General features: G+C 39.4%; 1 protein-coding gene across 6 annotated transcripts in view; it reads left to right on the forward strand.

Annotated features, from left to right (window-relative positions):
- IL6ST (interleukin 6 cytokine family signal transducer) overlaps nt 1-16,663 on the forward strand; it is a 37,885-nt gene that overhangs the window by 7,796 nt on the left and 13,426 nt on the right. For 5 of the 6 annotated variants that reach the window (XM_075136919.1, XM_075136918.1, XM_075136922.1 and 2 more), the window contains 8 exons: nt 174-254; nt 2,890-3,201; nt 5,037-5,169; nt 6,452-6,612; nt 6,957-7,108; nt 9,639-9,798; nt 15,145-15,227; nt 16,431-16,650. In XM_075136919.1, coding sequence (XP_074993020.1) covers nt 188-254; nt 2,890-3,201; nt 5,037-5,169; nt 6,452-6,612; nt 6,957-7,108; nt 9,639-9,798; nt 15,145-15,227; nt 16,431-16,650 — 1,288 coding nt within the window. In that variant the 5' untranslated portion in view covers nt 174-187. Of the gene's footprint in view, nt 1-173; nt 255-2,889; nt 3,202-5,036; nt 5,170-5,906; nt 6,054-6,451; nt 6,613-6,956; nt 7,109-9,638; nt 9,799-15,144; nt 15,228-16,430; nt 16,651-16,663 lie in introns of those variants that run through there. The other variant, XM_075136923.1, reaches the window with a different exon arrangement.

Here is a 16,663-nt window from a genome sequence, read left to right on the forward strand (position 1 = left end):
TGAGTAAAATGGAAACGATATGCCCATTCTTTCTCTAGAGTGAGAAGATACTAATGCTTTCAGGTGCATACCTGAGAAATTGTCATAGGTCAAATACGAATCTAAATTTGACAGTGATCTAAAGTGAAGAGTAATAGTTTAAATTTAAAAAACAATATATTTCTCTGTTACAGGAATTCTGTGCAGCATGTTTTCTGAGTGGAACTGGGTGGCCCATGGCTTATATCTGCTCTTGAATATTTGTTTTCTTGAAGGTAAGACTTCTGTGTCTCAAACACAAGAGACTTACAGAACTACTTTAATCAGATGCTTGAGCACATACTTGCTTTTTGTCTAGATACCTGTGGGGTGGGGGCAGAAAGCAAGGTCTGTTAGGATAGAGAGACGTAGTCTGTGCTCTTAATACTATGGTAAAATAATGTATGTTAAACCAATACTTACTTCTGCTGCTATTGATCACTCATCTGTGTACAGGGGTAGTGAAGAGCGACTTTGGTCAGTGAAAGGTTGCTTTGATTCCACTGACATCACTGGAGCTGGTCAGTGTAGCAAACTGAAATTTAATTTCACATATGCCAAATGGTGTCTAAATGAAAGCATGCCTTGGTCAGACTAAATGCTGTTAAAGCAATAAGCTACTAGTGGATTAGTGTAATAGGCTCAATCATAGAATCATAGAATCATTAAGGTTGGAAAAGACCTCTAAGGTTGGAAAAGACCTCTAAGATCATTGAGTCCAACCGTCAACCCAACACCACCATACCCACTAAACCATGTCCCTAAGCGCCTCATCTACACGTCTTTTAAATACTTCCAGGGATGGTGACTCAACCACTTCCCTGGGCAGCCTGACCACTTCCCTTCCAAGGCCTGACCACTCTTTCAGTAAAGAAATTTCTCCTAATGTCCAATCTAAACCTCCCTTGGTGCAACTTGAGGCCATTTCCTCTCGTCCTATCGCTAGTTACTTGGCAGAAGAGACCAACACCCACCTCACTACAACCTCCTTTCAGGTAGTTGTAGAGCACGATGAGGTCTCCCCTCAGCCTCCTCTTCTCCAGGCTAAACAACCCCAGTTCCCTCAGCCGCTCCTCATAAGACTTGTGCTCCAGGCCCTTCACCAGCTTCGCTGCCCTCCTCTGGACACGCTCCAGCACCTCCATGTCCTTCTTGTAGTGAGGGGCCCAAAACTGAACACAGGATTCGAGGTGCGGCCTCACCAGTGCCGAGTACAGGGGCACGATCATTTCCCTCCTCCTGCTGGCCACGCTATTTCTGATACAGGCCAGGATGCCGTTGGCCTTCTTGGCCACCTGGGCACACTGCCGGCTCATGTTCAGCCGGCTGTCAACCAGCATCCCCAAGTCCTTTTCCTCCGGGCAGCTTTCCAGCCACTCTTCCCCAAGCCTGTAGCGTTGCCTGGGGTTGTTGTGGCCGAAGTGCAGGACCCGGCACTTGGCCTTGTTGAACCTCATACAGTTGGCCTCGGCCCATGGATCCAGCCTGTCCAGGTCCCTCTGCAGAGCCTTCCTACCCTCGAGCAGATCAACACTCCCGCCCAACTTGGTGTCGTCTGCAAACTTACTGAGGGAGCACTCGATCCCCTCATCCATATCATTGATGAAGATATTGAACAGGACCGGCCCCAGTACTGAGCCCTGGGGAACACCGCTCGTGACCGGCCGCCAACTGGATTTAACTCCGTTCACCACAACTCTCTGGGCTTGGCCGTCCAGCCAGTTTTTTTACCCAGCGAAGAGTGCACCTGTCTAAGCCGTGAGCCTCCAGCTTCTCTAGGAGAATACTGTGGGAGACAGTGTCAAAAGCTTTACTGAAGTCCAGGTAGACCACATCTACAGCCTTCCCCTCATCCATGAGGCGGTCACCTGGTCATAGAAGGAGATCAGGTTGGTCAAGCAGGACCAGGCTTCCATGAATCCGTGCTGGCTGGGCCTGATCCCCTGGTTGGTCCGGACATGGCTTGTGAGCACCCTCAAGATGAACCGCTCCATAATCTTCCCCGGCACCGAGGTCGGGCTGACCGGCCTGTAGTTCCCCGGATCCTCCTTCTGGCCCTTCTTGTAGATGGGCGTCACATTGGCAAGCCTCCAGTCGTCTGGGACCTCCCCAGTTAACCAGGACTGGTTAATGATGGAGAGCGGCTTGATGAAGTAAGAGCTGTGGGCCACTGCTATTGTGTAGCAAATGATCATCCTCAAGATGTTTGGTATGGCTGTTGATTCAAGGCAGTATTTCAGTCATCTGTTTCATCTTTAAAACTTGGCACCTCTCTCTTTATCTACCTCTGTACAATAGTGACAATTTTATTGTTGTATTGAACTTCCTTTGTAAAAAGAGTACTATGAAATATGCAGAGTTCACAATAATTCCCAAATATGTTTATAGTATACACACTGAAGCTTTTGAAATGGACAACTAAAGTATTTAACTGTTTGCATGCAGTTCTTATTAAAACTAGTCCAGCGCAGCAGGGATGCGCCCTTGCCCCAGCACAATTTTTTGTTGTTAAGTTCCTCACAGAAAACACCTTTTTAACTGCAAAGAGTAATCTCAAGTATATTACCTTTCTCCTTCAAAACATATAAACATTCAATCCGTGTCTCTGTCTGAAGGCCCTTGTTTATTAATAGAACTTTCCTTGCTTGGTAAAATGCTTTTGCAAAGCCTGGGGAACACTACACTGGTTTTTCCCCTTAAATCTGCTTGGTGGTCCACTAATGCATTGCAGTTTTATAACTGTCAAGTAGCTAATTCATTTCCTGCTTAGATGCATGTAGCATTTTTAACATTACAGTAGTGTTTATCAGCAATATTGATTATGGAATGTTCTGTAATTTTTAATAAAGATGCAATTCTTTTTCTCTTTAGTTTCAGGGGGACTTGTACAGTCCTGTGGTCACATCATCCCAGAGTCTCCTGTATTGGCCCTTGGTTCCAATTTCACAGCATTATGCATTTTGAATGAGAGTTGTCTTGACTTTGGCAATATCTATGCTAATCAAATTATCTGGAAAATCAAAAATAGAGTGGTACCTAAAGAACAGTATCGTGAAATAAATAGAACAGTTTCCAGTGTCACATTTAATGATACTTCTTCACTGGCTACGCCTCTGACATGCAACATTTTAGCAGATGGACAGATTGAGCAGAACATTTATGGAATTACAGTTACAATAGGCTGTAAGTACCATTTTTCTTACCTTTTATTCTGGTCATAAGAAAATTGCTTGAGAAACAGGGAAGAGAATGTGAACAATAGAAAATGTGCACATTTCCATTCCCTCAGTTCCTGCATAATTGTATAAAAACATTGTCAAATTACATGCCACCAAAGCTAGTAAATACGCACAGAATAAAGTTTTCTAGAAAACAGAAAATACCCTGGAGTATTTCAGTATTGAAATAGGAAGAAAACAGAAAAATGTTGAAGCAGGAAGACTTAAATTACAGAAAGAAGATGTGAATTTAACTGAAATATATCCTAGGAAATAAACTAACTTTTCCTTACTACTTGCTTCTGTTTCAGTGTTTAAGGAAATACAATAAGGTTGTATATCCTGCTTTCAGAATAACACTATGAAATTAATGTTTTCTTCATTAATGGACTGAGAAATATTTAGTCTATCTGTATCATTAAAGCTAACTTGAACTGCCTTAAGGATGGAACATACTGTTTGGATTACTCTACCTCTATATATAAGAAAATACTTTTAACTAATTATAAACTTTCCTTTTTCAAGCATGATAGCACTTGCATAGTTCAGAGCAAGTGCTCTTTGAGACAAGACTCAGATCTTGAGAAAGTAACATGAATAACTTAATACACTACTACTTAATAAGTTGGTGGATCATTTATAAAGTGTTCAAGTGTCCTTAATGTCGGAGTATGAATGGCTGATGAATTATGTTGCCTCCTGGTGTTGGCAAAAGGTATTGCAGTTGTTGCATGGTCTGTACAAAAGGCTGGTTTGAGTTCACAATTTAAACTAATGTGGCTCTAGCATGAGTTACAAAATGCTTTCACAGAAAACCAGTGTTTTCTATTGCAACTTCTGAGGAGTAAATTTCTTATCAGAAAAGATGTGACAGGCAAAATATCTGGAAAGGTGAGGACAGATACAATATCCTAAGATGATAAACTGGATGACAGTACAGATAACATTCTACAGTTGTAATTCACATATGAATATTGAGATGCATTTGTATTTAAAGCTACTATTTAAAGCTACTATTTGTATTTAAAGCTACTATTTTCATAGTGTCAATTAAAGAAAAATTCTGTAAACAATGAGAATAACAACAGGTTTGAGAAGAATACAGCTATTCAGGAACAAAACTAAGGTTCATAAGGCAGTTCTGTTGAAAATAGCATTCTGCCTGAAAGGAAATAAGATTCTTCAAGTGCATTATACTCTTTTAAATAGTGATATTCTAAAAGCTAGAAACAAACTTCTTGTATGCTGTGATTTGAATTTAAGAAGGGAAAAAAAATAGTTCAGCTGCACTCTGAAAAACTGTCTTACATGCTACTAAAGTGCATTAATGAAGATCCGTTATCTTGTAGGTGTTTGCAGCTAAAGCATCCTCTTCCTTAGCTCAGGTGGGGGAGAACAGACATATCACAATTGCCTTAGAGCTCAGGTTATTGGCAAAGTCAGCGTATGCCAATCCAGCTGTAGTGCTTATTAGCATTTTTTTCTGTGTGAATTAAAATGGATTTAGATGAGAGATGGTTGATACCAGGTTTTCTGCCTCAAAGAATGAGAAACCTTCTGTGCTGTTCCTTACTGTCAGGTGCTTGTTCCTTATATAGCTTACTGTTTCTCAGAGCAGCTGGTTCAGCTTCTTGACTTCTATTGCTGGATGGTATCGAGCACTTTTTGCCCCCTCCTTTAGAAATAAATCTGATTATAAATACTTCTGATGTTCACTGAAATTGCTCTAATGGGACACTTAGCATGAATCTTACTGGATTGAAATGTATAGATTAATTATTGCTAACTTTTTCTGTACAGTGCCCCCAGAGAAGCCCAAGAACTTAAGCTGCATTGTGCATCAGGTGTCAAAACTCACGTATCCTATGACTTGTACCTGGAACCCTGGAAGGCATACATTCCTGGACACTCACTTTAGGTTGAAATACAGATGGTAAGTAGCCATCTATAGAATATCTAAATAATTTTGAAGAATATTTTTGGCTAAACCAAACTGTGTTGAAATTCCTTGGTACTTTGCAAAAATTCTTAACTTAAATCCAGTTTTCTGAAGCGTTGCTTCAGAAGCATTTGGGAAGAAGGGAAGAGTTAAAGTAGTTCACTTTTAAAGTAATTCTAAGTCAGACTTGAAATGTTATTGCTGCAGTTGTTTTGGAGTAACAGCTATCTCATATTTTTCCATTCTTCAAGTACATGATTAGTGTGGCTTAAGTACAATACACCTAATCATTAGGTGGCTGGACCAAAATGGTATATTTTATGTTTTTCTGTGGTGACTGTTCTATCCCATTCTAAACAAATAGATGTCCTTGCTTATTGTGGGAGGGTTGGACTAGATGACCTTTAAAGGTCCCTTCCAACACAAACCATTCTATGATTCTAAGTAGAGAAACCAACATATAGTGACTGTTTTTGTAGAGGTATTATCTACTCTGTACTTCCTAACAACTCAGAATGTGTTTGTCCATGATTAATCCTAACATGAAAGCTTCAACAAAAGTATTTCTCCTGTGAAAGCAAATTAATTTAAGTATTTTTCAAACTCTTCAAATGGTCTCTTGTAGTTTAAAATGGAGTGGACAGAATGGTTGCTCTGCTCTGGAAACAGGAATGACTGCCTACAGCTTTTCACCTACCCCATTCCACTAAAGTGTTCTAGTAACAAGTGTAGTAGAAAGTACAGATAAATAGAAAACCTTAATGCTTTGCAAAGCTCCTGATGCCCCTAGAACTGTTTGCTCTTAGTGTAACAGAAGATGGTGAACAGAAATGATGATGTGTTGCAGCTGTAACACTGTACTCTTGAAGGGTATGCAAGTAATACTGACTACATCTTTTAGCGCATTAATATGCTTCTAATTCCTAGCCATATTGCTTTTGATTAAATGTATCAATTCTTGATCTTTATTTTTTTAAGCTAAGTCAGGTTTTTATACAACTTTATAATTACGATACCATGGCTTATGCTTCTGAAGATGTGTGACTTGAAGTCAAAAGATTTTATTCTAGTTTCTATTCTAATGAAATCATGCATTTGTGGCTGAACAAGCCATTCTAATCGTGTCACTTCTTCCTGCCCCTCTGCTTACAAAGATAATGGCAGAGAGGAGACATACAAGCTAAATTGATTGATCATTCTGATCTACTTAAAAAGATTCTCTAAAGGAAACCAAACTTACTGCTTTATACCTTGTTTTTCCTTCTCTTTTATTTAGGCCACATGAGAACTTTCCTGACTGTATACCAAAAGATGTAAACAATTCTTGTACGATTACTGATGTTCAGTTCTTTGTTAACCTGGAGGTCTGGGTAGAAGCAGCAAATGCTCTTGGGAAGGCTGAATCTGATCCTCTTGTTCTTGATCCGATTGATATTGGTAACTATATGGCTCTTAATAAAGCTTTAGTAGTACATAACTACTGCTTCTGTGCATATTGCTGAATTGGTATGTTAATGTTTCTTCACTATAAAAGTTAACACTGCCAAAATATTGTTGACTAGAACTTGAACTGTGCTGGACAAGGGTAGGGAAGGTGAGATATTTGATCACAATTCAGATAGCAAGTTCTTGTTGAGTAGTCTGCTTTAGAAACTAGTGTGAAGTAGCAGCCATTTGGGCTTGTGAAAGGCTTTAGCAGTAGTGTTACAGCATAGTGTACCAACTGCTAGAGGCATGATAAAATACAGCTGTAGAGTTGACTCTAACTCCTTCTTTTCTAGTTAAACCTCTGTCTCCACACAACTTATCAGTCAACTCAGGAATACTACCTACTGTTCTGAAGCTTTCCTGGGAGAATCGGATTTCAGCAGCTGTGATGAAGCTGAAATTCAACATTCGCTACAGGATCACTGGTGACACAAACTGGATGCAGGTAATACCACTAATGTCCCTTGTCACTCTTCTGCTGTAACCCAGCCATTTGTCAAACTGCAGAAGAAGTTCTCTCCCTGCTGCAGTTCAGAGGATTCACTTTATTATCCTTAGGCCCTATGTAGTTTATCTGGCCTGTTCATGAAGGCTGTGATCTAGGTTTTTTTGGCACAATCTAGAGTACAGTGACCTTGTCTTTTCTTTGTGGACTTCTCTGCTGTCCTCCCCATCATGTTGCAGTATGTTTATTTTGAATTTTTATTGTGTACATGCCACATCTAGAACATTCATGGACTTTCATCTTCCCATGCAAAACTACTAATCTAAATGTCATTTAAAGCTTGGGCAAACACTGTACAGTGCTGGGATGCTTTTTTGAACTTGCTGTACCTGCACTTGGGTGTCAACAACCTCATACAACGCTACAGGCTTGGGGAAGAGTGGCTGGAAAGCTGCCCGGAGGAAAAGGACTTGGGGATGCTGGTTGACAGCCGGCTGAACATGAGCCGGCAGTGTGCCCAGGTGGCCAAGAAGGCCAACGGCATCCTGGCCTGTATCAGAAATAGCGTGGCCAGCAGGAGGAGGGAAATGATCGTGCCCCTGTACTCGGCACTGGTGAGGCCGCACCTCGAATCCTGTGTTCAGTTTTGGGCCCCTCACTCCAAGAAAGACACTGAGGTGCTGGAGCGTGTCCAAAGAAGAGCAATGAAGCTGGTCAGGAGAGCAAGCCTTATGAGGAGCAGCTGAGGGAACTGGGGTTGTTTAGCCTGGAGAAAAGAAGACTGAGGGAAGACCTTATTGCTTTCTACAACTACCTGAAAAGAGATTGTAGTGAGGTGGGTGTTGGTCTCTTCTCCCAAGTAACAAGGCATAGGATGAGAGGAAATGGCCTCAAATTGACCAGGGGAGGTTTAGATTGGATATTAGGAAAATGTTCTTTACTAAAAGGTTGTCAGGCATTGGACCAGGCTGCCCAGGGAAGTGGTTGAGTCACCATCCTTGGAGGTATTTAAAAGACGTGTAGATGTGGCGCTTAGGGACATGGTTTAGTGGTGGACTTGGCAGTGTTAGATTTCTGGTTGGACTCAATGATCTTAAAGGTCTTTTCCAACCTAAATGATTCTGTGATTCTATACAGTATGGTTGTCCTGCATATGTGCCTTAAGCCTGATGCAGTCAAGGAACTGGAAAAGAGTGAGGAATATGCCTTACCTGTAGTGCACTATAATATGTTCATGTAATCAAGAGTTGTGGGTTTTTTCTTCTACATCAATCTATGGACATATTTTCAATAGCTTCTCAGTTTTGCCTTTCTTGAAGCCTTCTCTCAGAGCAGCAGTGTTCCAGAAACACTCTTTTCATCAAGATCTTCCCATCTTTTGTTTCAGAGGCCCAGAAGTATTCTGTATTTCATAACTTGTTGGAAGGAAGACTGCTTCAGACTTACCAAAATATGGTGTTTGAAGCAGATAGCATAACACAGCTGCTTGTGACTGATGTAGTATATTCCTTTGGAGGAACTTTTACAGCTTTAGATGCAGAGATTAATAATTAAAGTCAAAAATTTTGATATTTTAAAAACCACTGTCCTGCACATCTTATTCTGCAACTCCAGGATCTGTTGATACATTGTCCTATTAAGTCCTTCTAACTTGTCTTGCCCTTTTAACATGTGCACAAGACCGTTGAAATAGTAACTTTTAAAACAACTGAGCTTGCTTAGCTGTGGTAAAATTTTACTACTTTAGCAATTCTTTGCACTCAGGATTAATCTCTTGAGTGTCCTGCAAGTGTGTTTAATCTGCAGTCATTCCTCTTGCAGGGTTGCTCACTATAAAAACCCCTTAATTGCAAGTGGAATAATGTGATGGAGTCAGCGTGTGTGTGTACGGACATATATTTATTATCTACATCACAGTCTGTTTCTATACATATGCAGTAAAAATATTTTCTGGCATTCAGTTGCTAATCTAAGATAAAGGAAAGAGCTTATGAAAATAAACTCATTTATCAGCAGAAGTATAAACTACTCTAAAACAAACTATTTTCAATGTCAGTTAAGAAACACTGTCCTGTATCAGTGGAAGCAATGGTCCTCGATTCTCTAGCTTTATAGGAAGCTTCTAGGGCAGGTATTTTGCAATCAATAATCAAGCAGATAACCTAGCAAAGTTCTGAAATTTGAAGAGGGATATTACAGATCAGTAAGTAGAGGAATTATATGGGAAGCAAGGAGAGGTAGACATACACTAGAATAGGTAAGCAGCTATCTCAAGACAGTCTCTGATACCCTGTTTTCTTTTTTACTAGTTTATGTACTGTATTATACCTGGTAAATACATACAACTGTGACTGATCCTGTACCAAACCATGGTTGAGAATTGAAGCTTTTGGAAGTAAGAGGGGGGAAAAACTATGTCGTTTGTATTGGGTGTGTATGTAGTGGGGAGCCCTCTTGATGGGAGCTGTAGTAGCACAGAACTCGGCTTTACAATTTTTGATCAGTGTCTAAATCTTTCTTCCACTTACAGGTTCCTCCTGAAGATACAGCTTCACCAAGAACTTCATTCAGTGTCCAAGGGCTCAGACCCTACACAGAGTATGTCTTTTCAATTCGTTGCATGAAGGAAGATGGAGTGGGCTACTGGAGTGACTGGAGTGAAGAGAAAACTGGGGTCACCACTGAAGATAGTAAGTAATATATGAAAGTAGGTCATTGACTTCCAGAATGTGTGAGTGCTCAGCAATTTGGCAATAGCCAACTGAAATTGTGTATCCTTACTTGAGCTGCTTGATTATACATGCAACAAAGGTCTCCTGAGTTACTTACAGTACTGACCGACTTGACCCATGCATTCCAAGGAGCATGAGAATAGCTTCCCATAAAGCTAGTCTAGAGGTGGTCCCTGAAAACAGCTAAAATGGGAGGTAAGGAAGAAAGGCTTTCTTCACAGAAAGTTATATTGTCAAAGTCTTCTAGAAGAGATGTAGTCTTTATGCTTGTTTTTTTTGTTCTGAAGGTTATCCTCTGTCACAGAAGCTATTCTGCCTGTGTAAAAGTTTGGTTGGTTTTTTTTGGCAGACAGACTGCCTTAGTTTGAACAGCTCTGTGTTTAGGAAGCCATAGTCATAGGTGAACAAGTATCAGTAAGTATGAAGCAGAAGATTTTAGTCATACAGGGTACATAGACTTCTTCACAAACTTAGTGAAGCAATGATAGGAAATACGGTGCATATGGGAAGTGTAGCCTCTTATGCACCAAAGCATCTAGATAAAACACTCTGGTTCACTCTTAACTTTTCCCAAGGTGTTCTGCATCTACAACACTTTCTTGCTTGTCAGTCACTTACAGCTGCTTCTGCACTGTCTTGTACCCACTTGTTTACAATTCTGCGCACAGTAATCAAGAGTCTTGCTGCTCATCACTGATATGGTTGTCACTATGGGAGGTATAAGAAAGAGAATGCCATCTATAAACTGCTGACTTTAAGCAAGATTGAGTCTGTGTGGATAATGATTTTATTTTGGCTATATTTAATCAAAAAAATAACTTTCCATACAATTTTCCTTCTTGATGACATAATCATTGGAGTTGTCATCTTGTAGATCTGGACTTGTAATGTCCTGTCCCTTTGCAATAGAGGCGAACACTGAATTGCTACTATGATGATTTAATGAGCAAAGCTTTTTACCAGCATCAGCTCTTTGGGGGCAGTATTTGGATCATGTTTAGTCTTGCACAAAAGGACTTTGCAAGCAGGATATATACAACTTCAAAGTATAAACCAATTACTACTTAAGATGCTCAAAAGATAGCAAACCACTAGGTTAAGCTTTAAGTTCACAGCCCTGAAAAAAAACTGCTTAAGAGCCTCAGTCAAATGTTGGCCTTCATTGCTTTGTGGAACAAATCCTCAGCATTGCTAAGTTGCTACTGTGCATCGAATCTGTTCACGCTACAACCAGCTCATCAACTTGGCTGGCCTTTCAACTCCTTGTGATGCTCCAGTCAGATGTTATGATACTGTCTGTTTCCATTGAACTATATTTTCTGCAGGTGTGCTGCATCGCCCTGGACTCAGTCATATTCCTTCAGGACAGTGGCACTGAGACTGTTACTGCACTCAGTGGCTTCTAAGATCTGTGTCCACTGCATTCCACAGCATGTTTTTTAATTTCATTGATTGCTTCCAGTTGCTCATGAGCATGTGCATTGCTTGAAATGTACTGTGGCATTAAAGTAACTACAACTCACTGTGTTATGAACTTAATATACTTCACAGCTCACAGAAGGCATTGCAGTATTTCCCCACTAGAAAGACTTTCCTGCAAGTTTGTTCTTAAGTACAGAGACTGTGCCTTCTGCTGCTGACTTGTGCTGAAACCATTAGTTGAGTATGTTTAGCATTTTCTGTAACTGATTTTTTAATTTTGTTTTGTTTTACAGCATTTAATGACTTAGGAATCGTTGCAGCAACTGTAAACTCATAGAAAATAAAGTTGCACAACAATAACTGAGCAGTAATTATTGGAATACTGACATTAAAATCACACCCATGCATTTGTTACAGTATGAAGAATCCTGTTCTCAAATAGTGGATTCTTACATTTTCCATTAACAGAACAAAAATACATGCAGTATATAAACAAACACAACCTAGACCTATGCATTTGGCCGTTTAATTTGCTCTGCAAATAAAAGCCCCCGGCTTTGATGTATAACTTACCTTTCTGTGGTTTATTTTCCTTTTGTCATTCATCCTGAATAGCCCACTTAGGCTGAACTGGAACTAATTTAACGTCTTTAATAGATGCTTGAGAGGTGCTAACTGGTATCTTCTTGAATCTGAAAGTCTATTGGTGTCAGGACATGCTACATTAGTGTCTTGCTTCTTGCTAAAGGTAAAATGAACTAATTTCAGCGTGCAGTGAGCTGTTGAGGAATACCTGTGCCATTAGTTGTGATAACTGCAAATGTAAATAGTCTATTTTCTGCTGGTAGAACAGCATTTTAACAAATTGTTGTGGCTACCCTTCCTAATGATAACAGGATAGTCACACTTTTTCTGCATTGCTTGCTAATCAGTTAGCATTTTTTGCTATTGTAGCAATAAGTTGACAGTAAAATAATTTCATATTCTGAGTTTGCTTACAGACAACTTCAGAGGCATGGTCACCTCTTGCAAATGCCTAGATACATTTCCAAATTTATAGGATAGTGGGATAACTTAGGTTGGAAAGGAGCTCATGATGTCTGTAGTTCCCTGATCCTTTTTCTACCAAGTGTCAGGCTCAGACTACAAGGGACTTCAAGGTTGCAATTTTGGCAAAACCTGTGCCAAAATTTTTTATTCATTGATTTTTACTATACAGTTGCCTATTGCAAAGATTAAATGAAACAAGCAGACACTGGACACCTAAGTTACTTACACCATTATTATTGCCCTCAATCAAATTATAAAACTGACTTTTAGATATTTGTCTAAGATGCTTTGTCTAAGACTGTTAGACCCATATACCAGAAGATTCCACATCTGCTTGCCTTCTGTATTCAAAAGATTTGGTGTTTGTCTAAGTAGCAAGCAACCAAGATACAGGTGTATTTACCACTACTGTATTCAAGAAGGTATACTTCTATATTTCCATATGGTTTTATTGAAGTGTTATGTTTCCAAGTGTTAAGTACCGTAACTATCAAGTGAAGTTTCAACAATCCTTAAATGCAAAGGCACAAATGTATAATCATGATGCGGAAGAGTAACGCAAGCATTTTGGCAATTTTGATATCTTTTGGCAATTGTTTTACTGCCTAATCCTTATCAGGAAACATCTACTTTGCACTTCCAAATAGTGACTGTAGCCAAGGGTCTTTATATCCAGCAGAGCAGGCTTGCTGTGTAGCTGTGTATGTTACAATCATATGCACTGTGATTTCTGGGGATTCTAGAATTAGTAAATTGCCCTCAAAGGGATTTGATTTTAAAAGCTTGTTTGGTTTCCTCCTGAATCATCAGTAGCAGTTGCATTGGGAATCACTTGCTGATTTTTGGCTTTAAAGAGAATTAAATGACGTGGGGATTTTATGTCTTGTTTTTCCAGGAACTTGGTTATTATCAGTTAGAAACTCTTCTTTTCCAATTCTAGGGTTGTGAGGAGTGAAACTACTTTAGCTTGGTCCCATTTCCATTTGATTTCTACTTTGATAGCTTGCAAGATTGCTTTTGTTTCTGATTCTACCCCATATGGAGCCAATGAATGGACCTTCTGGTTGTGTTCTTGATACCCAGTGGGGAATCCAACTACTACAAATACTTTGTGATATCCATTTAGCTTCTAAGTCAGCCTGATTGTGGTGTGTTTTTTTTTTTAAATGTGCTTTTTTATGTGCGTTAGCCTTTCCTGCTTGCAGTCTTCCTGGTCGTCTTTCTGTAATATCCTATCTGTTCCTTAGTGCCTTCCAAGGCACCCTCTTCTTAAGCAGTCTATTTAGTGCAGCATTTCAGTGCATGTCTTTAAACAGAGTTAAATCAATACAGGTTTCATTGTTAAAATATCACTTTGTGCTTGGAGCTTAACTGCACTGGATCGGAAATCTGTCCTTATTTATACTAATTGAGTTCCCACTAATGAATTTTGATTGAATTCACCTGTCATCTTACATTAGAGAAGTAAGAAAAAGGTTATAGTATATACCCTACTTGTTTAAACAAAATGGAATTTATGTGTACATGATGGCATTGCTTCAGCTCTACGCAAAATTTACTTTCTCTGGAGGAGGTATTGTAAAATATTTCAATATTCTAGTCACTTCTTTTCAACTCCTAATGACAGTATGGTTTTGGTTTCAGTGGTTACTATCAACCTGAGCAATGAGGGTTTCAAGACTGCCTGCCTATTTAGACTGTGTTGCTGTTCTGTTGTGGTGACTGGCTTTGCAAAAATATTGCCATTAGTGATTAAATATGCAGGTCTTATTTTAGCCTCAGAACAAAGGTGTTACGGTAGGAAATGAACATGAGGCAGGTCGTGTTGCATTCATGATCTGTATTAGGCAAGATGTATTCATGATCTGTATTAGGCAAGATGTACCATGCTTCTGTTCCATGTGAATCAAATCAGGGTACTCAAATGAGATTGTTAAGAAAGAGCTCCCTTTGCCTCAATTCCCAGTTCTCCCTCCCTCCTGATGTAAAGCATAAGAGACAAGATGCACACTGTAGACTTGGTACTGTTTTTTGGAGGTAAACCAGCCAAAAACTCATAATGATTAATATAAAGAACGCAATAAAAAAACTCTCAGAGAAAATACAGTCTAGCAAAATTATAAATGTAATTGCATTTTAAGATCATCTTTTTATTAGGGCTAAGGCCCTCACAAAGGATTGGCCACTTCTCATTGTTTCATGCACTGTAATAGATTGATTCATTCTACTTTGAAATGAAATTTGTAGTGGAAATACCGCTTGAATTTTTTACAGTACTGACGCCAGAATGTATTGTACAAAAGTACTGCAGTTCTGTTACCCTTTTTAGCATAAAGGATATAGGAAACTTGAGGAATTCTGGCAGGAGAAGTTTGTCTCCTTGTTAACTTTTCTGCACTTTCCTTTTTTAGGTTACTTGATATTGAGGGATAGGGAGAGTGTTGCAGCTACAGATCGTAGCAAGGTTTGCTTTATACAGACGTGCAGGGCTGTGCCTCTGGACACAGGCTGCATTTTGTAGGTTTGGTCGTGCCTCACTCAGCCCTGTCATCTTCAGCCCATTGTTGGCAGATGCGCAGCATGGTGAGCCTCAGTTTGATACTGTACACTTAGAACAGAACTGGTGTTTTGCTCATCCCTTCAGCAAATCTTTCCATGCAGATGTTCCACTTAATATACCAAGCATTATTTTCTTTGAGGAACTAAGGAAGCACTTTTTGTATATGTTTTTATTAAAAAAGAAAAGATAAGCATCTAGTGATAGTCACAGGGATGAATTCAAACAGATTAAATAAAAATATTTCTACTATTAAGCATTGTTTCTTTCATCAGAACCATCTAAAGGACCACCCATATGGAGGATCATTGATGCATCTCGCTCACCAGCTTCCTGGACTGTGCATCTGATGTGGAAGGTAAAGCAACATGATAAACTGCAGGAATTGAGCATTCTTTTAAAAACATGAGGTTTTAAGTGGCAAAATTTACCTCAACAAACCTGAGTAGATAGCTGGGATAGTACAGGTTTTATTGATACGAGAAGTGACTTTAGTATTCTTGTTATAATAACCAGTTATGAAAAATTAAAAGTACAGATGTAAAGGCCATCAGTTAATTGACACACATCTGTGATCCAGAGTATACAGAACCCACTTTCAGATTCCTGACTTGCTGTCCTTAACCAGTCTGTGGAATTGGAAACTTTCACTTTAACAAAGTAAACCGTCATGTTATGCCTTCTGCTGTATCCTAAAGCTTTTGCAACACTGTCTGGACAGGGATACTCCAGCTGCAAAATCCATTAAGCCTAGAGACATTCCAGAGGCCAAACTTATTAAATACAGCACTGCACGTTTGCATGCAGTAGGCTGCTGTGTCTAGTTGGCTGGTTAGTCCAAAGCCGAGAAAGTGAATGCTATTATGGTCCCCATCTCCTGCTTTCTTTTGGTCTGTGAACTTTGTCACATTTGATCAGCTGTCTTTTTATTATTACTTTTTCCCTATTACTAGGTGGCTTGTGTGAAGTTACACGTATATTGATATGGCATCATTTTCTGACGTAACTCATGTGCCACATGCCACTTCTGACATGATTTAGCTTAAAATTGGAAAACGGGTGCTACTTTACAGGTTCAACAATTTTCTCTTAAGTTATCTGAAAACTAATACTGTTACACAGAAACACAGTATTTTTCTGTGTTATTACATAACACAGAAACAAGTATTTTTCCATGTGTAATAAAAGAAAACTACTTGGGCTGTTTTGCATTTTGGGTTCCACACAGCTTAAGATGTGAGATTCCTTTTGTGTCACTGTGTTGTATAATCACATAAAATGCAGGTTTTATCAACACATGTTCTGCAATCTTTACAGATTAGCTTTTATTAAACTAGTAGGTAGGATTGTGAGCCAAGAAAGAGGATTTAAACCAGAAATAGTTCTGGAAGTTACTGCTTTACAGAAATGAACGCAGGTTATTTGCACTTCCCTTAAATATGCAGCTGTTTGATCTGTGTAACTTGACTTGCTCTCAGATTTTCAAGTTATGCATCAAAGACAATAAAGGTTAAGTCACGTTTGTTCAGTATCAGTCTAATCAAAGATGTGTTTCTAACAGGCATTGGAACCATTTGAAGCCAACGGAGTAATCTTACAGTATGAAGTGACTGTCAGAGCTAAATCATCTTTCTCCAGTCCACCGGAGAAATACAATGTTAATACCACCAACCTTACGTTAAAGCTGCCAAATGGAACTTACGAAGTGACTGTGATTGCCCGTAACAGAGTTGGGGCATCCCCTCCATCAGTTTTACTTATCCCAGCAAGTAATTCAAAAGGTTAGTGTCCTAG

Source organism: Calonectris borealis, chromosome Z (genome assembly GCF_964195595.1).
Source record: "Calonectris borealis chromosome Z, bCalBor7.hap1.2, whole genome shotgun sequence".
Lineage (NCBI taxonomy): Eukaryota > Metazoa > Chordata > Aves > Procellariiformes > Procellariidae > Calonectris > Calonectris borealis.